The sequence below is a fragment of the Tachysurus vachellii genome, chromosome 21, assembly GCF_030014155.1.
Source record: "Tachysurus vachellii isolate PV-2020 chromosome 21, HZAU_Pvac_v1, whole genome shotgun sequence".
Classification (NCBI taxonomy): domain Eukaryota; kingdom Metazoa; phylum Chordata; class Actinopteri; order Siluriformes; family Bagridae; genus Tachysurus; species Tachysurus vachellii.
Genome location: NC_083480.1, coordinates 7951769 through 7975886, shown reverse-complemented (window position 1 = coordinate 7975886; position 24118 = coordinate 7951769). Strand labels below are relative to the sequence as shown.

Genomic DNA, 24118 nt, shown 5'->3' with positions numbered 1-24118 from the left:
GAGGCTACCACTCTTACATCCCTTTTTGTAAGTGACACAGTGACATCTCTCTTGGAAAGAGAAAACAACCTACTGTAAGAGTTTGGTTTCAAGTTCACCACAGCACCTCTGCTCAAGAATACTGAGCCTACAAAACCTATCATTGTAAATGTGGAGTACAAGTGGGAGCAGTCCTGTCTTAACAGCATGGTAAGCTGGCCAAAAAGGTTCCATATGGCTTTGTCTCAAAAACATGAACTCAGGACATAATTGCAATGTGGGGGGATTGCTACCCATCAATCCAGCCCTGGAGACATGGCAAAGCTGACTGGATGGAGAAAACACTGAACTCACAACAAGGCAGGTGGACCATATATTTCTCAAGATTCAATTTCAAACTCTTTGCTAAGGGTACACAAATGGATTTGTAGATGTTCTATCCTGAATAATATTGAAAATAAACTATAAGAAATAAATAAATAAAAATCATGGCAAAAAATTTACTGAACTTGAGCCCCTATCAGAAATAAAGTCTTGAACTTAGCTTGTAAACTGCATTGGGACAATAGTTTAACAGAAGAAGATGTGTGATCAGAGTCGCTTCCTAACTCGGTTTGTCTAATGTACCTTTTTTAATCTCACAAAATAATTGTTATTGTGTGCTAGAAAAGACAAACATAGGTTTAGGTACTGCGTTAAATTGAATTATGGTCCTATAACTGTTCAAATTTATAGCAAATTCACATAAACCTCCAACAGTTGTTTAAGATTAATTAACTTTAAATCAGAGGTGGTGCACCACAGATGATGCAATGAAGAAGATAAGATAGTTTACAAATAAAATATTATTTGATGTTTTGTATGTAACCCAGTTCTTTCTAGTACCATTAATATAAGGCCAGCTCATATAAAAAAAATCAAACAAACGAATAAATAAATAAATAAACGAACAAATAAATAAATAAATCTATTAGTTATTAATTTTATGTAAATAGTACTGACATATTATTGAGGTAATGAAGGATAAATAAATAAAGTATCATTATTGTATTAAAAGCATAATATATTTATTACCAAGTCAAAATATATACAATAGTATATTTTTATGTATATTTATTATGTATAAATATATTTTATTATATTTATTATGTAAGGTGGATGAGCTGTCTATCTATCTATCTATCTATCTATCTATCTATCTATCTATCTATCTATCTATCTATCTGTCTGTCTGTCTGTCTGTCTGTCTATGTCCACAGTAATCTTTTTTCACGTACCAACATGGAATAATTGTCTTTTGTGTAAATCGTTACAACCCATGAAGTGTCGGTGCGTATTGATGTAGTGCGTAAAAGCAATGATCTCGAATGGACAAACTCACCATCTGCGCCGGCGAGGTCAACGCTCAACCAAGCCAAGCATGCAAGCAGAGACCAGAGTACGAGTTCTCGGACACACACTGGTCCCATAGTGCAGACTCACTAGTCCTTATAGTGGGGCAAACTAAAGTCCCTCGGAAAGGTGCGCTCGTTGCGCACTCCAAACGGCTAGGGTTTGCTGAGGAGGCGAGGAGAGGTAAGGCGCAGTCTCTGATGCGAAAAGGCGGTTTATCTGACCAGAGGCGCATCACCGAGCTGCTGGAGGACTTGTGTGAAAACTCTCACAGTGCTGTCAGTAAATACGTCATGAGTGAGAGCGCAGGAGAACAGAGGCGCTTCGCAGTAAGCGGAGGATGGGAGGGGGACTTGCTCACACCGTGGCCCATGCTCTTCAGTGGGAACCCGTCGCCCTATTGGCCATGTTTTGTCAGCCTGTGAGTTTGCTGTAGCATATTTAGGTGCTTTGCCTTGTCACCCAGGCACGCCTCTCTAAACTCTGCCCATGCCTATTATACAGCTAAAAGTGGCAGGAGAAAATATGGCGCATCACCCCACAGTAGTTTGATGAAGGTTTCTGCTATCAAACTGCAGTTACAATCCCACCGATTCAAAGCCTACACCTAGAGACATCTAGCAGCCAGACGTTTGAATGTGATTTACTGGAGCTAAATATTGCAGAGTCTACACCTAACTCTAGCATTAACCTACATTTAGGCCTACACATAACCCAAAACAAGTAATGAAAAAAAAAATCTTAAAAACCAATCCCCATAATTCTAGATATATGTGACAAATTTTGATCTTGTGGAGCTATTTAGAGAATTGTAACTGCAAAAAAGTCACCAAGCTAAATGGATGTATTTAGGTTATGGTTAGTGTTAGGTGTAGGTATAATGTCATTTACAGTAATATACATGAAATACCCAACTAAAAAAGAATTAAAAATGTGTGTGTGTGTGTGTGTGTGTGTGTGTGTGTGTGTGTGTGTGTGTGTGTGTGTGTGTGTGTGTGTGTGTGTGTGTGTGTGTGTGTGTGTGTGTGTCTACTAAGAGAGCAAGCAAGACAAAGAATGTGTTTTAGTGAGTAAGTGGCAGGAGAGAGGCCAACACAAGTAGGGTCTGTCTGAATAGCTTCAGATAATATTTGCTTAAAGAGTTGTGTGTGTGTGTGTGTGTGTGTGTGTGTGTGTGTGTGTGTGTGTGCGCATGTGCAGGAATGAAGTGACATTTTCATATTATACACCCACACACACCCAAACACACACACCCACACACACAGAGAGAGAGAGAGACAGACAGAAACCTCTAATCTGATCAGAACATTACAAATTAAATACTGATAGTAAGAAATTTCTGCCAAATCCAATTTAAAGCAAACAAATTTATAGCAGTAGTATCATGGGAAGGGCTATTACATTTGACAGGTTTAGTATGGCCTTATTCTTCTGCCCCCTGCTGTTGTCTTTGGGTGGGATAATACAATAGATAATTCTCTGCAAATCAGCTACCCATGGGGGCCAAATATAGCCTACTAAGATGTAAGTAGAGTAAGTAATATGCTTAGTAACGCTCATGTGTTATATTTGAAATTGTGCACAAGTATAATTCTAAATTTGCTGGAACAAGCATGTGACAACACCACGTGGCAAGCCTTTGAGAGAAATCAGCCCAAAAAATTGTGGGGAACTGTGAAAGGAGACATTATCTGTTCCATTATCATAATTACTATAAACCAGTATTGTGTGTAATTTTGTCTTCCTTACAAAACCAAGTGTAAATTAGCCAGAACCAAAATTCCAGGAGAAGGTGCTGGACTAGATTCAATCCAGGACATGCTCTACAACACGGGAACAGCACACTTATCTAACCTGAAACATTTAGCTGTCTCCATTCCCTGGACTTGGATTAACTCCACCCAGGTAGGAGGTGTTGCATCAGGTCCGACTCCACCGCCTGGACTTTTCAGTCTGCAATGAAGGATATTTTTCAGAGCTGTAGTAAGTAGTGTTCCCATATGTGTGGTTTTTAAGATTTGGCTTTTTTTTGTTTTTTTATCATTCTCAGATATTTTGAATGTATGAAATTTAATGAAACATGCTAAATAGACTGTATAAACTGTATGATCTGTACAATTATACTGAAAAGTGTGATGTTCTCATCCAAATTTTGGTGGATACCAGACATAAGTAGAAGTGAAGGTGGTACAAAATGGTCTTTAATAGGTAGGAATTACAAGGGCTATATGTTCTTCTGAAAAAGATTAAAGTTAAATGCTAGTATGCTTGTATTTTCTAGAAGGATTAAATGACATCTGCACTTCTTTTTCTGCTCCACCAATACATCAGCAGTACTTCATCGACCGCTATTTTGATATACCTATTGTCACAGTGTAGCTAGCTGTCTAACATAACTGACTTTCAAACAGAAACAGGAAAACGCATTGGTGATTTCCGTTAAACGAATGTCGAATGAACTTATCCATTTGTTTGTTTAATCGCAATTAGCAGATTAGATTAAACAAACACAGAAACATATTTGATAGACATTTTGACCCTTACTGTTTAGTTACAGCAATTGTAGCATTCCAAAATGCAGTAATAATTCAAGCAAACATTTTTAGTTGAACGTTCACTGACTTCCAAACAATGTGCTTATGAGAAAGAAATGGCTTTGTTCTATTTGCTTGGACAATTTTGGATTTCAAGAGGCAGCACACACATCTGCAGCCAGCATTTCAAAGAATCTGACTACTTGAAAAATCATTGTCTTTTATCACCTAAACATGGAGTGATACCTTCTCGATTTGAATGGAATAATCAGGTATATTTTGTCCAGCAAAATGTTTTTGACAGTCAGGTTTTGAGGAAAGCCAGCAGTGTGTGGGAGACCTGTTTTTGATACAGACCATTTCTACAAAGCTATTCCTCCATTAGATAAGTGAGCTAACTTACAGTAGACTGGCATTAAAATAATATAATGTGACTGTTTTAACCACTCCCTGCACTAACTCTCTAATTTACTGGTGCACTGCTCATTACTGGTGCAACTGTCCCACATGATCTACTGAAATGAACTAGCTAGCTAGCTTAGTGTGCACAGTCTAGCTTTTTATTGCTTACATTAAACTGTATTGTTGTGAGAAAGGTCTACTGAGATTTGGGGAAGTTAAATATAGAATTATAAATGTTATAGGTATAGCAGAATAATTATGCAAAGTATCTGACATGTATAATGAGTGCCGTATATACTTTAAGTTAACTACACTAAGCTAATGTATTCAATGTTAGAGATTTAAGCACTTATGTACGTCGCTCTGGATAAGGGCGTCTGCCAAATGCTGTAAATGTAAATGTACATGAATAAACATTTGAAACTTTATAAAACAGTAAGAGATTCAAGCCTATATAGATGTATGAGACTAGAACCTCAACTGACGTGACTAATGTGAATGGCACATACTGAATAAATTGAACGGCAAAGAACTATTTAAGCCCTGAAATGTTTATTTGAATAGTCACATTTCTATACAGATCCATTGTCTTTACCAAAAAAAAAAAAAAACCTTGAAAAACATTCAGGGAAAATATGAGTTAAATAACAATTTCAATTCAATTCAATTTATTTGTATAACGCTTTTAACAATTCCCATTGTCTCAAAGCAGATTTACAGAAGTATGGAAACAGAAAAGAGAGGAAAAAATAATTATTAATAATAATAATAATAATAATAATAATAATAATAAATGTATATATACAATTAAAGTTTAAAATTAATTTAAAAACTACATTAACTTAAAATTTAAAATAGTATATATCTATCCCTATCCCTAATGAGAAAGCCGGAGACGGTGGCAAGGAAAAACTCCCTGAGAGGACATGAGGAAGAAACCTTGAGAGGAACCACAGAAGGGAACCTCATCCTCATTTGGGTGACACTCTACAGTAAATCATGTCAATGTAATTCATGTCCTTTCTACTTTAACAAGCTTGCTCAGTAAATATGGAGGAATTTAATTTGTATGCACTAAGTAACTACTAACATCTCGGTCATGTACATTATCAAAACAATCAGCCACGCGCGCGTTTCCCGCATATATGACGTCACAGCGCCATTAGCCAATGGCCTGTTAGAAAACGAGTTTATAGAATTTAAAAGCCGGAGTTAATCGGATGAAGACCCCTAAAGCTAAGTGGTTATTTAACGGTTCTAATTTACTCGGATTTTATTTATGGGATTACTTTGATATGCGTTAATCTTTCACTGCAGAGCTTGGAATTTGAGCTCGAGTGCGAGCGGAAGTGTAGTCAGGGTAGCAACTCGTGAGGCGGAAGTGAGGTCATAGCGCAGCAGCAGCGGTCTGCCTCGTCCATGTTATTATTGTTATTTTGACTGGGATGGTCGGCGGCGGAAGCCCCGGACTCCTCCGGTCTCCGACATAAGCACACGCGGCTCACCGTCTTGGAAGACACACTGCTGTAAAGGGAGAATAACAAATAAAAACAAATCGCTGCTCGTCCGGACTTGTGTATATAATTGTTGATATCGCGGCGGAGATGAACAGCATCACCAAGGGCAGATTCGAGGTAACGCAGGTTTTAGGTGACGTGGGGACACTTTAGAGCTGTTTTATTGCGACAAGGGCGATGTGCGTGACCGAATGTCTCAGGGCGTGTGTTTGTGTGGATTTGCGTGCGTGCGCGCGCGCGCGTGTGTGTGTGTGTGTGTGTGTGTGTGTACGTGCGGACTTGTGTTTTTAGCCTGTGTGTTTTTACGTGTCATGACGGCTTGACAGCTGTCCCTAATCCGATCCTCACATCGCACACAGCTGAGCTCTCAGGCCTGAATCCGTTTATCTTGGTTGCCTCGAGCTCTCGGTGCAGTCTGGATCAATCTGATATTCTGCGCGTGCACAGTGTTTGTGTGTGTGTTTGTGTGTGTGTGTTTGTGTTTGTGTGTGTGTGTTTGTGTGTGTGTGTTTGTGTGTGTGTGTGTGTGTGTGTGTGTGTGTGTGTGTGTGTGTGTGTGTGTGTGTGTGTGTGTGTGTGTGTGTGTGTGTGAAAACAGTGCGCCACCTCTGATAGTACATAGTGTGGTTTAGGGGTCAGGTAGCACTCTTTAGGTGGTGTATTTGTAGTTCCCTATATGAGATATAACCCACTGTAAATGGTATATATGTTATTATTTAAAGCCCCTTTTATAGGGGGTATGGGGTCATTATATACCCTACTCATTATATATATCATGTGTCTTACTGTTTTGACAATTGATCTCACAGGACTCGCATACGGTTGATTGCAAAAGTCTTCATGGTTCAATGTTTTTTTTTGTATCTTTGATGCCTCAAACACACGATGACTATCGGTCACAGCATCGTGGTTTGTGTTCAAGAGGCAGTAACATTTCTGTGCAATATTTATCTCTGCAACATTCTCTCCTTGTGCAGTATATCCTTTTTGTTTTTTACTTACAATGCAGTATTTCTTTTTTCCTTCCAGAGCAATAGTCCCCAATAGCAAGCGGTCCTTTTAACAATCCGTACCTTTACATATTTTATTGTGTCATTGTGTAATATGCGTATAAGTCCAACCAGGGATCAGATTCCTTGTATACTAGTGAACGTAACAAATAAATTCTGATAATGAACAAAAATTATTTCTGGTTGTCCATGATTTGTGGGGTGTGTCCTGCATCAGGACAACAATCCAAAATATATGGGGAAAAACAACAATGCAGTTATTTCTCTTATTTTATCTATTAATTTATTACGGTACTGATCTCAGGGCTCTACTATCAGTAGATAGTTGATGTTGACCCTGCACTGAAATACAGTGATTATCTACACATTTAGCAAAACATTAGATGTACAACGTCTTCAGGATTTAAGACACACCCAAGATTTGTGTTGTGCCATTTAATATTGTACACATTTGTGGATTGGACTGGTACATATGTAAAATCAGATTTAATAATGTATCAAGCCAGAGCCAGTTCAGATATCAATACCCAACACCAGATTCAGTATCTCCTTAGGGAAATGGTCTGAAATAAACCAAATGCAAAAAAGCCTTGATGCTGTCTGTCCTGAGGACTGATTTTAAAAAAGAGAGGTATGTCAAGTAGGATTAAATATCTAGTTGGTCAAAACACAAATCTTTTCTATGTCATAATTTTTCCTTAGGAGTATGTATGCAAGCTTTTGCTCTGTACTGTAGTATTTAGTATAGTGTAGTCAGATTTTAGGCTACATCAAATTTAGTGGTACCTTATTTTAGATTGCAATGTTTTTCTGTCTCTGTACACGTATGTTGACTTAATATAATCAAACTGCAGGCCCTGATCAGGTGAGTGCTCATCTAAAAGCGTTTTGTTGAGCTTGGCTAGGATCTGGTCAGACAAATGTCTGAGCCAGTGTGTGAAATTTGCATTTATGATTAATGCTAGATTTCTTGGCTCAAAACTTCCCCAGGTGTTCTCAAACAGTGATGAAGCCCCAATCAACAAGAAGCTTCCCAAAGAGCTCCTGCTCAGGTAGGTTCAATCCTAAACCCATGTCCACAGTCTGATCTGTACTACACATTGCATTTTTATTATCATTTCTAATACATATTATTCTTCTTCCTCAGGATTTTCTCCTACCTAGATGTGGTTACTCTGTGTAGGTGTGCCCAGGTATCCAAGGTATGTCCCACATTAACATTTGTCTCCTTAGGTTAAGAAAGGAATGTCACTATAATGTAATGATGAGAAATCTGTTTTGTATTTTTTCTGAAATTGTACAGGCATGGAATGTTCTAGCACTGGATGGAAGCAATTGGCAGAAGATTGATCTCTTCAACTTCCAAACAGATATTGAGGTGAAAGAGGAGACCTAAATTACTACAGGAAATATAGCTGGAGTATATGTATGTGATGCATAGTGCAACTATTTGTGTATATGCATAGGGAAAAGTATTTGTTGTCTGTGTGTGTAGGCAATGATTTATTTTGGTTGTGTGTGTAGGCCTAGTGCTGGGTCAGGAAGCTTTGTTGCTGAATGCATACACCTTGATGTCATCCCTGATCTCTCATCTGACTTTACTTGTCTTTGTTTCTCTTTTTCTTTTTTTAGGGTCGTGTGGTGGAGAATATTTCAAAGAGATGTGGCGGTTTTCTGAGACAGCTGAGTTTGAGAGGTTGTCTCAGTGTAGGCGATGCCTCTATGAAGTGAGCTTCACTCACAGTCACTATTTGCTTTACTTCAAAACTAAATCGTTAAACTGTGAATTGTGATATTGAACAGTATGGAATGGTTATATATTTTTTTGTATTTGCTCTTCTACATTTACTGTCGTCTGTATAACATGACAGCTTATAAGACAAGAAGACTCTTTAAATTTGGTTTATTGCTCATGAACTCTGCATTTTAACAACGAAATACAAGCAATCATTCAAAAATAATTTTTGACAGATGCCTAAATGTTTAGAAGTGATATTAACTGGTCCTCTGGGTTACAATGTTTACAGAAACGTTTGTTATTTTCTGAGAATTAAGATTTCACTTTTAAAAAACAAGTGGTCTTTTGCTTATTTTTGGCAGGACTTTTGCACAGAATTGCCGTAACATAGAGCATCTGAATCTAAATGGCTGCACTAAGATCACAGATTCCACCTGCATCAGCCTCAGCAAGTTCTGCTCCAAACTCCGCCACCTCGACCTCACGTCCTGTGTGTCCATCACCAACCATGCACTCAAGGCATTAAGGTCAGTGACAGGTTTTTAAAAATCTACCTGAGGAACAGGCTAATGGGTTTAAAAGAGGGTATTTATTAGCTAAAACCTGTTTTAGTGTTACTACTTATTATCCTACTGCTTGTTATTTAGCCATTGTCTGTTAAGGATAAGAGTTCTTCTATTACCTGAAGGGATCTTGGTATATTTGCATATGGCAGTGTGGGTTATTTTTCTGTCACGGTTAGAGCAAAGCTGAAATAACAGTAACCTGAGATTAGACCCATGTGTTGTATCTCAGATTTCAAGTGTTTATAATTTGTAGTAAATTGCTTAAGAGAACAGCTAATATATAGATTTATGTAATAAATGTGTGTTTCTAAAAGAGTTCAGGTCTTCAGCAGCATTATTTCAGAAACCTGCTTCAAGTGTTTAGTTACGTTGTAGGTTTCCATTTTGATACCAGTTAGGGCTGAGAAATATCCAAAGATATCTAAAATTATACTTGGGTAAAATCACAGTTTATTACAGTCCTGCACCCAACCAATGTGTTATTCAGTGTTTACAGTAAGGTTGTTATGGTGACGTATTATTAGGTGATTGGGTTGGTTTCATCCATTCACATTTCTAACACATTTCAGAAGCTTCTTCATTCTAAACATGGTGTAAAATCTTGAAAAACCCAGATGTCCACAGTCAAATCACATCTTCCTCCTACCCATGTGGTGTGCCGTGATCACTCACAATCAGCAGAAACACCCACGTGAGCATATGGCACAGAAGATGAAGTGGAATTACATGGCTTATGTATTTAGGGATTTGTTAGGATTTTAAACAATTTAGTCACAATTTTTTTGGATCATTGGATTTTTAAATTCTGCAGTACAAAAAGTAAGATCTATAACATCAAGTGATAATATCTTGAACAAAGTCAAAATTTTCTCAGATTTCCTACTGAAAGATTACAGTTAACTGAATATAAGATTATTAAGTTTATTTCTGATCACAGTTTCTAACTTCAAGCTTGAAACAGTTTTTTGCTATCAACAGAAGATTTTGCATATCTGTAGCCATGGAACTTTTTACATTTTTTTTTAATTTCCAGAAATAAGTAAAATGATCAGGCAAATGAATAAGAAAATGTAAAGCTTACATTTATTGTAAAAAAAAAAAGTTGAATAATAATATATTTGGTTTAGTGTAACCTATTAATAGGAAATACAAAAATTGGACTATTTTTAAAGTAATGTCACTTACTAATGTCTTTTTTTTTTGCATTGTATGTTTTTGCTTATCTGCTGTTGCTTTTTTGTATGGATATAAGGTATGAAAAATTATTTGGGGAAATTGTAGCCTATTTTATATTCTGTGAACATTCCTGAAAGAATCCAGTTAGTGTTGAATATCAGACGTCAGGTTTTTTGGCCAAGTGTGTTGACACACACAAGGAATTTGGTTCCAACTGTTGGTGACTCTCAAAAGTACAGACATTAACACTATACATTTAGCTTGGACTATACAAGACAAAAACAGACACGACAAGACAAAACAGAATATATGAGACAATACAGACAATGTGTGACAATATAGACAGTACAAGTATTAAATAGGAATACCTCAGTAATGAACATAAAGTGTGAGAGTGCCCCCCCCCACCCCTTGTGGGACAATTAATAAGCTGCCAGTACTACTTAAGTGTTAGTCTTCAAGGATAATAAAAAGTAAAAATCCTGTGGTGAATAAAAGGTTTTACAGTTTATAAACAATGATGTAAATAAGTTCTGATTGGGGTTTCTGAAGTTTATGTTTGTTGCAGTGCTTTGGGGTAAATGCACAACCAGCTTTAGTTAAATTAAACACCAAAACCTCTTGATACAAACTACTTCTACCAAAGAACTTCCACAGTACATTATGTATAAACTCAGTCAGGGCTCTAATCTCATTGCACACTGCATTGCCATTTTATTTAATGAACTCTTAACTCTGTGGCTCCTTCATTAAGACCTGTGAGTTTTTCCGTTTGAAGATAGGGCATTTGCAAGGATATAGACATTTAAATGTCTTGAGAATGATTGAATTAATGGCTTAAAGTATTTTGATGGCTTTTTAATGAATAAGAGTCCAGAACGCCATTACCCGAGTTTCTAACCTTTGCAGAGTTTTAATAGGAATCTGACAAACTGGGTTTAGCCTTAGGTGACTCTAAGGTGAATGTTTAATTGAAAATGAGGGTATGGTACAATTATTAACTCTTGCGGGCTACATCAGTCTATACCTGGGGCAGTTTTGTAGAGGTTTATGACTACTAAACCTTAAGTATTAAAACTTCACTCTTTTCACAATTTAGGAGTGTTAACTGCTTATCCAGAGCTTTTAGATGCAAGACATTTTATGTAACTGGAACTTTGCAAACAGTTTTAACACTGTAGTTGAAAACTGTGGTACCAATCACGGGGCGAATCATTTCCCCAGGAATGAATTTAAATTTATAGATGATGACTGGCATGGGTTCTGTTTTTTTTTTTTTTTTTTTTTTTGTATTGTGTAGTTTTCATTTGTGTGGTTGTTTTTTTTTGTCATGTCTTTACTTTTTGTCATGTATTTCATTATTGTGTGTAACATGGGGAAAATGCCTGGCCATAATGAAGCACCTGAGATTCAATCAAACTGAACCCTCAGCATCTAAAGGTTTAGAATTTATACATCGACCCTGCCTCTGTTTCTTTACTATGATTTATCTTCCTGATGTGAAATTGTGAATTTGTGGCCAGATTTAAAGACCTTTCTATGTGACTATGATGATTCGCACATTGGCTTATCAGCCTTACAGTCTGGGAACTTAAGACATTTGGATTCAGATCACATCACCCAGCTTTCTTGCTGACACTGAAATTCCTTACAATATATTTCTGAATTTAAAAAAAGCTTTTAATGTTTTTGTCTTTCCAATGTCAAGTCTAAAAATCCAAATAATTCTACTGAAACCATAAAATGGCGTCAAAATTTTGAAGTGGTAAAACACACGCCTGTTCCTTAACGAATGTTTACTGAGTAAGCTCCCCTCAGGAACATGATCTTAATTTTAATCAGAATGTTCTTATGGCTCAGGTATCGGGAAGTAAGAGTTAAAGGATCTAATTTAACCAGGAACTTGTGTACGAGTCATAGACGGCAACGTGCATGTGAGAGTAAGCTTGTGGACTTTTTATGATGGTGGAATATAAAATAAAACCTACAGGAACATGCAGGCAAGACCAATTCACTGTAACAAGATAATGAGTAGCTTATAATACTGGCTAAATAAGAGGCTTTACGAAGGACTGTGGCATGATAGTGCATGTGCTAATTCAAGGCTCCTCTTTACTACACAATTTTTCAGCATTAGTGATGTGCATGTAAGTAATTTGGTTAAACATTCAAGGCATCAGTGTTCAAATAGTGAAATTGCTGCTCATGTATTTATGTGCTGTTTCCACATGTAGTGAGTAAAAAACATATTTTGATACAACAAGCAGTAGTATTCTGGTGTGCATCAAAACTTAAATAAAGTCTCATATGAAACTTGTACCTTTCCCGTGATGTTTAGTACAACTTATTTAAAGGGATAAAGATATGATGGATATCTGTCAAGAACCTTAAGAGGAGGAAGATGCTCTTGATTAAAGATGGTAATCATTCTCTTAACGATTAATGACCTCCCAAACTACCTACCCCTTTGCATCTCTATAGTGCTCATGCTCTATTTTCAGTGTAAAGGGTGAAGGATGTAACAGGATGTGAAGTTTACACTGGAAGTACACCGAAATAAATAAAGCACTCTGGTTTATGTGCTTTCTTTTACAGTTTGCACTAATCAGCTTGTGTATCATGGATGATTGGTTTAATCAAACCTCATTTGAAGATATAAGTATTTAATGGCTGTTGTTAAAAAGCTTTGTGATTTGTATTTTTTGTTTTTGTTTTTTTGTGCCGGATCATAAAATGCGCAGAAAGCAGCTAACAAAATCTACAGTATTCCGATGATGTAAGCTTGTAAGAGCAGATATTGTTCCGTGGGTAAACAGAGAGACATTGAAAAATTAGATTAAAAAAACAAACAGTAGGCTTTATATTTGTCTCTGTCGCACCAAAGGCTGTTCCATTTTGCAGCAGTTTTCAAACACAGCAAAGAAATGCAGCCTACATTCTTACCAGGTTGAACTGATGCATCCTTTCCTATTCGTTTGTAATCCAAAGTGCTATGAAAATATAACAAATATACCAATATACCATGGGTATGGGCTACATTTCAATATAAACATATGTGCAAGGTTTAAATTTGCTCACATTTTAACATCAGTATGTTTTTCAACATCTGTATTTTACAGAATGTATGTAAATGTATTCAAGTCTAAAAAGTCTCTACAAGGTTTAACAGTTAGCTTTTTCATCTCTTCTATAGGTTCTCAAACCAATATAAATGTCACTGAGTATCTTTACAGAAATCCTGATGTAGATTTAGATTCCTAATATGCAAGCCAGACGCAAAGGGCACACAGAAAATCACCCAGAGATGACTCAAGGAAGAAACATTGAAAGGTACCAGAATGTAAAAGGAATCCATTCTCTTGTGGGTGACACCAAATAGTGAGATTATAATTAATTACTCTTTTATAACGATGTACTGACAATACAAACAGTACTAAATGTGTTTAGAAGATGAGAGTGGGGCAAAGGTCTGGGAAGTTCAAATCTTTAGGGTATCCATCCATGAGGGAACATGCACAACAGCAGAAAGTGTGTCACAAGTGCAAGAGCACCAAGCAGAAGTAGAACATCAGGATGAATTAGTCAGGTGTGCAGGGCAAAAGAAACCACAGTTTATCAAGTATGATCTTATTCCACAGTGGTTAAAAATGGTTCATATTGCGAGTGAGGGCTGTGGCAGGTCTAACTCTAACAGCTCAACTAAAAGGGAGAGCCAGAAGGTATCACAAGCATAATGACAACATGGGACATAAAGCGCCAGGCTACTTCACAATCCACAAACCTGAGTGTTTTGTGTGAGATTGTGGATAACAGTCCCATGTTGTCATTATGCCTGTGATACCTTCTGGTATCTATTTGAGCTACACTTTTGCGAGAATAAAACACACCAAAAAATAATAACACCGCCAAGCAATGCTTAATCAAGCCACAACAAGCTGAATGAAGAATTAAGAAATTTAACTCTAATTGACTGAAGTTCCTTTTAATGTTTGCCATTCTTCTTCTTCTTTCGGCTTTTCCCTTCAGGGGTCGCCACAGCGAATCATCTCTCTCCACCTAACCCTATCTTCTGCATCCTCAACACTTGCACCCACTAGCTTCAAATCCTCATTAATTACATCCATATACCTCCTCTTTGGCCTTCCTCTTTGCCTCCTGCCTGGCAGCTCCATGTCCAACATTCTCCTACCAATATACTCACTCTCCCTCCTCTGAACATGTCCAAACCATCTTAATCTCGCCTCCCTAACTTTGTCCCCCAAACGTCCAACATGGGCTGTCCCTCTGATGTACTCGTTCCTAATCCTGTCCAATCTTGTCACACCCAAAGAGAACCTCAACATTAATGTTTGCCATTAATTTTTACAAAAAAACTGACTCATGTTACTACTCTTTTTAAAAGATGATCAGACGATATGAACCATAAATACATTTTTCATGTTTTATTATATATAAGTGATGGTTTTCACGAATAATAAATACTTAGTAATTATTTAAATTAACAGTTCAAATAAGATAATCAACATAACAGAAAATCAACCTCTGTGTGTGTCTGTGTTTGTGTGTTTGGTGTTAGGTGTTGTCTCAAATTATTAATTTGTGCATTTCAGTGAGGGCTGTCGCATGTTAGAGAATCTGAACCTATCTTGGTGTGATCAAATCACACGTGATGGCATCGAGGCGCTCAGCCGTGGCTGCACCAGCATCAAAGCATTGTTCCTCAGAGGTTGCACACAGGTATACACACACACACACACAAACTGAGCATGCTGTCTATACATAAGACCAGTTAAATATGCACTTATTTTACATAAGGCACATATTTACATATGTCCTTTGAACCCCACATAACCACCAGAAGCAGTGTATAACACCTTAATAACCCCTTATACACATTGCTGAAATATTTTCATACCCTTGAGCTTTAAGATAACTTTGCAAAACCTCCATCAAGGAAAGATGTAGGACCATGGGGAGGACATCGTTCTTTTTGATTAGTATGTCACAATAGGGTTTAGGTGGGTTTAGGTCTCCAATTTGTCTTAAGGGCAAATGTGATGTCCACCATTCATTGCACTGCTTATACAAAAGAACACCTCTTGTCTTACTTGGTATTTCAATAGAAAAGAGCTGGCCTGAAGATTGCATGGTTGTTGTATGGTCCAGATGTCAATGCAATAATAGGACTGGACACATTCTGCAGATTCATTGTTGCTGAAATCTGTAGGTTTAATAGACTGATTGAAAAAAATGTGATATGACCGGGAGCATAAGACCTACATTCTGCCACATAAGTCACCTGGCTTCCAGGATGTTCAAGACAAGTTTATTACCAGGGAATACAACATCTACAGTCTTACCTGAGGTGATGGGTGGCTGGAAAGCACTTCTTAAAGACACCCACTTCCAGTCAGTTTCACACACAGCATCATGAAAAAGATCTTTGGGATTCAACACACAAAAGAGGTCTCAGGTAGGGAACTTGGTTGATGGAAGCATTTCACTCCAATTAGAAAGACAGCAATAATCCTGTTGGAATTAATTATTTTATTTTGCTGCCCTGGATTCATTCTTCCTCTCCCTCTTCCTCCTCTTCCTCTTCGTCTTCTTCTTCTTCTTCCTCTCCCTCTTCCTCCTCCTCCTATAGTCAGCCACCCCTAGTAGTACACACAAAGCCTAACTCATCTTCCTCAATGTTCTCTTCAGGCCTAAACTTTGAAAGCATCAATAACCTTTTAAAACAAGAGCATGTCAGTTGTATTTTTTGAAAAGATAAAGTAATTTACTCATTAACATATAATCAAAGGACTTGAAATGGATGCAATAAAAATAGTGTACGAGATTCAGTTGTTTATATTTATACAATTATATTTCATGTAATAACTGCTTCATTGTAAACCTAATGACTCTACATTCAGCTGCTCCTGAAAGCCTGATTAACTCGGTTGGTTGTTAAATTAGGAGTGTGTAGTTAAAATATGGTTAAAATATGTGTTTTAGTTGGATGATCCTGCACTGAAGCACCTTCAGAAGCACTGTCCTGAGCTCATGACAATCAACATGCAATCATGCACGGTAAGTCTGTGTTAATTGTCCATTGATGGGGGAAAACAAAACTTTACCACATTAACGTTGATTAAAACTTACAATAAACATACAATATATACACATACAATTGTACATGATCATATCATGTCACATGAGCATATCAGCCACATTTTGCTTTCAGGTAAAATTTGTGTTCTAATATATACAGTAGCTATGACTGTTTAAGGTGCAATGTTCAGTCCATTTTTCCTTCTGCGTTTATGTTTGGAGTAAATGTGGAGGTTTTTAATCATTAATATAATTATATGACTGACAATAAAGTTCAGTTCACACCCCAGGTATTTCTGAGGCATTCTTAGTTTTCATGTGGCATGTTCCAGATTTGAACAAAATTACTCTCGGGAGTAATTTATTTAATTTGATTTTTTTTTAAATGAAAATGAGCTTTATAGAAGTCACACACTTTGCCCTGTGCGTTGTGAGCTTTTTAGAATAGATAAAATTGGCCTGTGTGTATTTTTTATATAGTTATTTATTTTTCTGTATTTTATAGCAGATAACAGACGAGGGTTTAGTGAGTTTGTGCAGAGGCTGTCACAAGCTGCAGATGGTGTGTGTGTCTGGCTGCAGCAACATCACGGACGCGTCTCTGACTGCACTTGGCCTCAACTGCCAACGGTTAAAGTAAGGCTTTACACTCATGCATGCATTCTAACCCACCATTCCCTCATATGTGTTTTCTGTCATTTTTGTCCCCAATGTATTTTGTTAGGATCCTGGAGGCTGCGCGCTGCTCTCATGTGACTGATGCTGGTTTTACTGTTCTGGCGAGGGTGAGTGGAATGAATTGTATGCACATGAACACACTCTTATAGTGATCTTTACAGCATAAAAAGCATCTTAAAGCTAAATAAAATGTTCAGTTTTCTTTGTTTTTAATATGGATTCTGATGAATATATTGTTTGTTTTTATGGCTTTTTACAGAATTGTCATGATTTGGAGAAAATGGATTTAGAGGAATGTATTTTGGTGAGTTATAATAAGCAGTATTAATAAATCACTAATTTAGTGTACACTGGTCATGTTTTTCTCCTCATCTGTGAAAGTGCCAGATGTCGTCTAGTAATAGTCACATATTGTGGCACACATACTTTTTATTTATTTATTTTTATATTAATAAGCAGCAGTCTTTTCCATCCTGAAATACTGCTGGAGCTGGATCTCACCCAGTGGCTCCTGTACCAGCAGGTGATACTCGTCTGATATGCTATAAAAATACACTGGTCAATTTTTGATCCAAGCTCTCTTCTAGAATGTTTGATTTTAGAAGCAAGAAAACTGATTTGTTGTCAAAAGTGGAATGCTAGTTGTACCTCCCATTGCTAAATGTTACTATGGCATCCAGTAGGAGGAACATCTGCTGCTGACTTCATAGCACAGAGACAGGTTAGGGAACAGAGGGGAGGATAGGGAAGGAGAGGGAAGGTGGGACCTGCTCACTTTGGCCATACAGTAAGTATTAAAACGGATCTCCTAAGTAGGATCACAATCATATTATATAATCATATTTTCATATTAAAGACAGTTTATCAGCAACTAATGACAAATCTCCTAAGCAGTCTGGTACAGAAAAGCCTAACATAAGACTAAAATAAATTTTTAGTAGTGATGTGGTGTGTTGTGAGCAGTGTAAGGGCCAGTTAGAGAAAGTGGTTGCTTCTAACTCCTTTTTATGTAAACTACATCTGAAAATATCAGCTGTGCGCTTTTACCTCAATTAATACAAATGTAATGGAAGAGAAGGCAAAAAAAACTGTGATGTGTTTTACAGGGTTAGTTTTTAAAATGATTGCTTTTTTAAAAAGTGTGTGTGTGCTTGCGTGCGCGAGTGTGTGCTTGCGCGCGCGAGTGTGTGCTTGCGCGCGCGAGTGTGTGCTTGCGCGCGCGAGTGTGTGCTTGCGCGCGCGAGTGTGTGCTTGCGCGCGCGAGTGTGTGAGTGCACGCGCGAGTGTGCGTGCACGCGCGAGTGTGTGTGCGCGCGCGAGTATGTGTGTGCGCGCGCGAGTGTGTGTGCGAGTGTGTGTGTGTGTGTGCGCGCGTGCGAGTGTGTGTGTGCGCGCGTGCGAGTGTGTGTGCGCGCGTGCGAGTGTGTGCGCGCGAGTGTGTGTGCAAGCGAGAGTGTGTGTGTGCGAGCGAGAGTGTGTGTGTGCGAGCGAGAGTGTGTGTGTGCGAGCGAGAGTGTGTGTGTGCGAGCGAGAGTGTGTGTGTGCGAGCGAGAGTGTGTGTGTGCGAGCGAGAGTGTGTGTGTGCGAGCGAGAGTGTGTGTGTGCGAGCGAGAGTGTGTGTGTGCGAGCGAGAGTGTGTGTGTGCGAGCGACAGTGTGTGTGTGCGAGCGACAGTGTGTGTGTGCGAGCGAGAGTGTGTGTGTGCGAGCGAGAGTGTGTGTGTGCGAGCGAGAGTGTGTGTGTGCGAGCGAGAGTGTGTGTGTGCGAGCGAGAGTGTGTGTGTGCGAGCGAGAGTGTGTGTGTGCGAGCGAGAGTGTGTGTGTGCGAGCGAGAGTGTGTGTGTGCGAGCGACAGTGTGTGTGTGCGAGCGAGAGTGTGTGTGTGCGAGCGAGAGTGTGTGTGTGCGAGCGAGAGTGTGTGTGTGCGAGCGAGAGTGTGTGTGTGCGAGCGAGAGTGTGTGTGTGCGAGCGAGAGTGTGTGTGTGCGAGCGAGAGTGTGTGTGTGCGAGCGAGAGTGTGTGTGTGCGAGCGAGCGAGAGTGTGTGCGCGTGCGAGCGAGAGTGTGTGCGCGTGCGAGCGAGAGTGTGTGCGCGTGCGAGCGAGAGTGTGTGCGCGTGCGAGCGAGAGTGTGTGCGCGTGTGCGAGCGAGAGTGTGTGCGCGTGTGCGAGCGAGAGTGTGTGCGCGTGTGCGAGCGAGAGTGTGTGCGCGTGTGCGAGCGAGAGTGTGTGTGCGTGTGCGAGCGAGAGTGTGTGTGCGTGTGCGAGCGAGAGTGTGTGTGCGTGTGCGAGCGAGAGTGTGTGTGCGTGTGCGAGCGAGAGTGTGTGTGGGAGAGTGCGCGAGAGTGTGTGCGGGAGAGTGCGTGTGCGAGAATGTGTGTGCGTGTGCGAGAGTGTGTGTGCGTGTGCGAGAGTGCGCGCGAGAGAGTGTGTGCGCGCGAGAGAGAGTGTGTGCGCACGAGAGAGAGTGTGTGCGAGCGAGAGTGTGTGTGCGAGCGAGCGAGAGTGTGTGTGCGTGTGCGAGCGAGAGTGTGTGTGCGTGTGCGAGCGAGAGTGTGTGTGCGTGTGCGAGCGAGAGTGTGTGTGCGTGTGCGAGCGAGAGTGTGTGTGCGTGTGCGAGCGAGAGTGTGTGTGCGTGTGCGAGCGAGAGTGTGTGTGCGTGTGCGAGCGAGAGTGTGTGTGCGTGTGCGAGCGAGAGTGTGTGTGCGTGTGCGAGCGAGAGTGTGTGTGCGTGTGCGAGCGAGAGTGTGTGTGCGTGTGTGCGCGAGAGTGTGTGCGGGAGAGTGTGTGTGCGTGTGCGAGAGTGTGTGTGCGTGTGCGAGAGTGCGCGCGAGAGAGAGTGTGTGCGCGCGAGAGAGAGTGTGTGCGCGCGAGAGAGAGTGTGTGCGCGCGAGAGAGAGTGTGTGCGCGCGAGAGAGAGTGTGTGCGCGCGAGAGAGAGTGTGTGCGCGCGAGAGAGAGTGTGTGCGCGCGAGAGAGAGTGTGTGCGCGCGAGAGAGAGTGTGTGCGCGCGAGAGAGTGTGTGCGCGCGAGAGAGAGTGTGTGCGCGCGAGAGAGAGTGTGTGCGCGCGAGAGAGAGTGTGTGCGCGCGAGAGAGAGTGCACGATTATAATTCAACATAGTTCAAATGGCAGATAGATAATCTTTTTAACTTTTTAATCTTTGTTTTGTATTTTTTTTGTGACGTTGCAGGTCACTGACAACACTCTGGTTCAGCTTTCAATCCATTGCCCTCGGCTCCAGGCCCTGGTGAGTGCCTTCGGATTGGACTGTGTGTTTGTGCGTGATAAAAGTATATGAATAACTGTTTATAAGATAACACAGGATAACTAGATTTGTAAAGTTCGTCACAACAAACTTTGATGTTGGCTTTGATGAAGCAAGTATTCGCAAAGGCCGGTGCTTTATGGAGGCGAGTGGACATAAGGGACAGTTTTACTTTTCGAAGCAGGTGGACAGAAAGCTAGGGTGCCAAAACATTTGGAGGCAAGTGGAGACAAGCATGTGAAATTATCTGAATACTCTTGAGGAAGTTCCCCTCATTGTTCTGAGTGTTTTGATACGTCACATGTCCATGTTGTGCTAATTTTTGATTTTGCATATTTTGGGGGCGGGGCTGCGGCACAACCGGAAGGCCAGTCGGTACACAAATTTAAAACGTTGTTCAGAGTATCACCCTAAAGGAGCTGGCCGGGTTTGGTGTAGGTAGTTCGAAACCTTGCCGAGTTATAAACCTCCAAAATTTATAATGGGAGTCTATGGGGAAAAAGGCCATTTTGAGACCCAGTACCGGAAGTACCGGAACTCGGATCGCTTAGAAAAGTAATAGCAACAAACTTAAGACCAGCGTATACAACATATCCGAATTTGGTGCATATGGCTCGAAAGCCCTAGGAGGACAACTCTGCAGAAGCCCTTACTCTTGGAAATAGGAAAACAGAATGTTGGCTTCTACAAAGCTACATAATAAACTTTTCCTTTTTGTGTTCATAATCCTGCATGTTGCAGAGCCTTTCACATTGTGAACTGATAACAGATGATGGGATTAGACACCTGAGCAGCAGTGTGTGTGGACAGGAGCGCCTGCAAGTTGTCGAGCTGGATAACTGCCCCTTGATCACAGACATCACTCTAGAGCACCTGAAGAGTTGCCAAAAACTGGAGCGCATTGAGCTCTACGACTGTCAGCAAGTCACTCGCGCCGGAATCAAACGTATACGAGTGAGTCATCAACTGCCTCACTGACTACTGACTACTGAAATATGCATATAGGGGATTTGTGGTCAAATATTCATTAGTTTAATTAATGGTTTTATAATTTTAATATTTACATGTGTTTATCTGTCCAGATTATAAATAAAAATAAAATCTAATATTTTACAAATCTTACAAGAAAGCCAATACACATTGGTTATACATTGTTTCTATAGCATAGTTTTGTTAGGACAAGCTTAGTTAACATGGCTGCCTTCAGGACAGGACTCTGTACTTGTTAGTTTCTCAGTATCATGAGAAACTGTGTTTTGTCTTATTATTTCAGAGAAAGAATAGAACTGTTATAACAGAAAATATGACAGGAACTGCAGGTTAGAAAAATAGTGTGTGCACACTTTTTACATTATAATGTCAAAAGCATAAACCAGCATGAAAACTGTTGAAGCACCTGCTCTCAACAACTCCATGTAGTTTCATACATTTCAAGGCAAATGTGTATCTCAACCATGACAGAGAGGGTTACTGAAAATCAAAATCTCTGTCTGTTGACAAATTACTACTGATGTGTCACTGCACACTGTATGGCCAAATGTATGTGGACAACTGACAGGTTCATCCATCTCACAGTGGCTCTCTGCATGCCAATAGAGTTCTTCCACTCCATTGCTGGTGAGCCATGTTTTCAAAAGGCCTTGAATTATGCACAGGGGCATTGTCATGCTAGAAAAGGACACACAGACAACACAGTTGTTTACTTTTGACTTCGTAGCAACAGTTTGAGGAAGAACTATATTGGTGTAATGGTCAGGTGTCCACATACTTCTGGCCATTTAGTGTATACCAGCATACCTCCAACCAGTAGTGTTTTTAATGCTGTATCTTCTTCTCTAGTCTCACCTTCCTGAGATTAAGGTCCATGCCTACTTTGCACCAGTCACACCCCCTCCCTCGGTGCATGGAGGGGGGCAACGTCTCTGTCGCTGCTGCGTCATACTCTGACAGTGGATGGGGCCTCTGAAGCATACCATGGAGAGTCAGTCTGTCAGTCAAACTCTTAACCACACCTTGCTCCTGCTGGCTACTCCCACTAAGCTCTACACGGAGGTGTGGCTGGGATCGGCACGGTTGGATCAATGAGGGTTTATTGGGCAGCGGGATGGAGCTACACAAATTATTGAAAAAAATTATCATTCAAAATACAAAGAATAATTACTATGTAAAATCTGACCTTTGACCATGAGAAGAGACTGGGAAAAGCCACTTTGTAAAATATTTCATGTTTGGATTTGTAGAAAACACATTTGAGGATGTACTTCAAGCAGAAAGACATCGAACTACTGGCTACAGAACCTCGTATGGGATGGTCTCTGAGGGCTTGATGAGAACCAGACAATGTTTACTTCTTCATCCACTGTTATCAATTTTGAATGAATTATTTCCTCATGACAGGATGCATTATATCATGAGATTAGATAAGTGAGGAGCAGGACATGACAGTTCTGTATTTGGACTTTTATAGTAACCGATTCAGAGAATGTTCAATTATGTAAAACAAAACATAACACTACAAACAAGCAACCTGTGTTCAACCTGGAATAATGTGGAATAATTCTGTCAGTGCTCAGCATTCTTTACAGAAAATTGATCAAATATTTTGATGGATCATGATACATACAGTAACATATTTCCATACATGGAAAGAGCTGAAAATGTAAGGAAGAGATGGAGTATATATGTGGACAGAATGGGCTCATTCAGATTTTTAGGCTCTAGCAATGGAATGAAGGAATATTATGAGTGACTTCGTTAAAAAAAAAAATCATATTTACTGAAGACGTCTACTGGAACAGATAAAGATGAATTTTAAGTTCTAAGTGCAATATTTTAAAGGCCCAGGTTTTCTGTTCAATGTGAAATTGTGTTCTTTTTACAATTCCCTTATACAATCTTGCTTGCTGCCTATTATTGCAGTATTATTTAACAGGATATATAATGTAATTTTCCATGACAATTTTTTTTTTTTTTTTTTTTAAATTCCCTCCTTTCCCATTATTTCCCCAATTTAATTCCCCATGTGCACATATATAATCTGCATACTGTATGCTTGTTATGTAGTTCTGAGCACTGAAAAACTGAATGCACCTTGGGCCGCATGTTACTAATGCAGATGACTGTTGAATTAATTTCCTAATCAATAATGATGGCTTTTGGGTGCGAGTGCCTTTGATTTTTCAATGCTGGAATGGACATTGGGAAATCCAGCCTCCGAGATAAAAGACTCAGGTCTGTAATGTGATTCATCAGCTCTTTTCCTTTCCTGCTTCTTTGATTGTCAGCATTGAAGAAAGCAGGAGCAACATATACAGGTGTTGGACCACACACCACACAAAAAGCAAGCACTGCATCTATGTTTGGTGGGTTATTGTTGTTGCTACTGAGGATGAAGTGTGAAGTGTAATTCTGCCGCAATGTACAGGACAACTGCTTTCCCTCATCGTTCATTCATATTTCTGATAACCATTTGGGGAAAAAAGCTACCTGACTGTCCTTGTGTTCTGGTGTTACTGTAATTTCTTTAAATAAAAGATCTGAGCAGTGTGTCACATTCAGTGTGGTTCAAATCACCTATTATACTTTTTTTTAATACAGAGCTCTAGTCCATTTTTTTGTTTGTTTTTTGCTATGAAAGATTAACATGTGACAGTTCATCAGGATTTCGGGTTTCATTTGCAAAATATTTACAGCTAGATGTTAAGCAACTTAAAACATGCCACCATTGGAGACAGGCTACATGGCTTTTATGTTTGCAAAGGTATTGAA

The 24118-nt window shown here is 39.6% G+C and overlaps 1 protein-coding gene across 3 annotated transcripts; it reads left to right on the top strand.

Moving 5' to 3' along the window:
- Positions 1 to 5553: 5553 nt before the first annotated feature.
- On the top strand, positions 5554 to 23901 carry fbxl2 (F-box and leucine-rich repeat protein 2). 3 transcript variants are annotated; one of them, XM_060897137.1, is made up of 15 exons: positions 5554 to 5941; positions 7825 to 7886; positions 7982 to 8036; positions 8138 to 8212; positions 8467 to 8561; positions 8935 to 9099; positions 13805 to 13933; positions 14925 to 15051; positions 16315 to 16389; positions 16916 to 17046; positions 17135 to 17195; positions 17348 to 17392; positions 20276 to 20332; positions 21092 to 21304; positions 22190 to 23901. In XM_060897137.1, exons 1-15 carry the CDS (start codon positions 5912 to 5914, stop codon positions 22295 to 22297), a joined length of 1428 nt encoding a protein of 475 aa, XP_060753120.1. In that variant the 5' UTR covers positions 5554 to 5911; the 3' UTR covers positions 22298 to 23901. The 3 variants fall into 3 exon arrangements, with proteins under 3 accessions (XP_060753120.1, XP_060753119.1, XP_060753118.1); XM_060897136.1 differs by lacking the exon at positions 13805 to 13933 and having other exon boundaries at positions 5558 to 5941; positions 16919 to 17046; XM_060897135.1 differs by lacking the exon at positions 13805 to 13933 and having other exon boundaries at positions 5558 to 5941.
- The last annotated feature ends 217 nt before the right edge of the window (positions 23902 to 24118 follow it).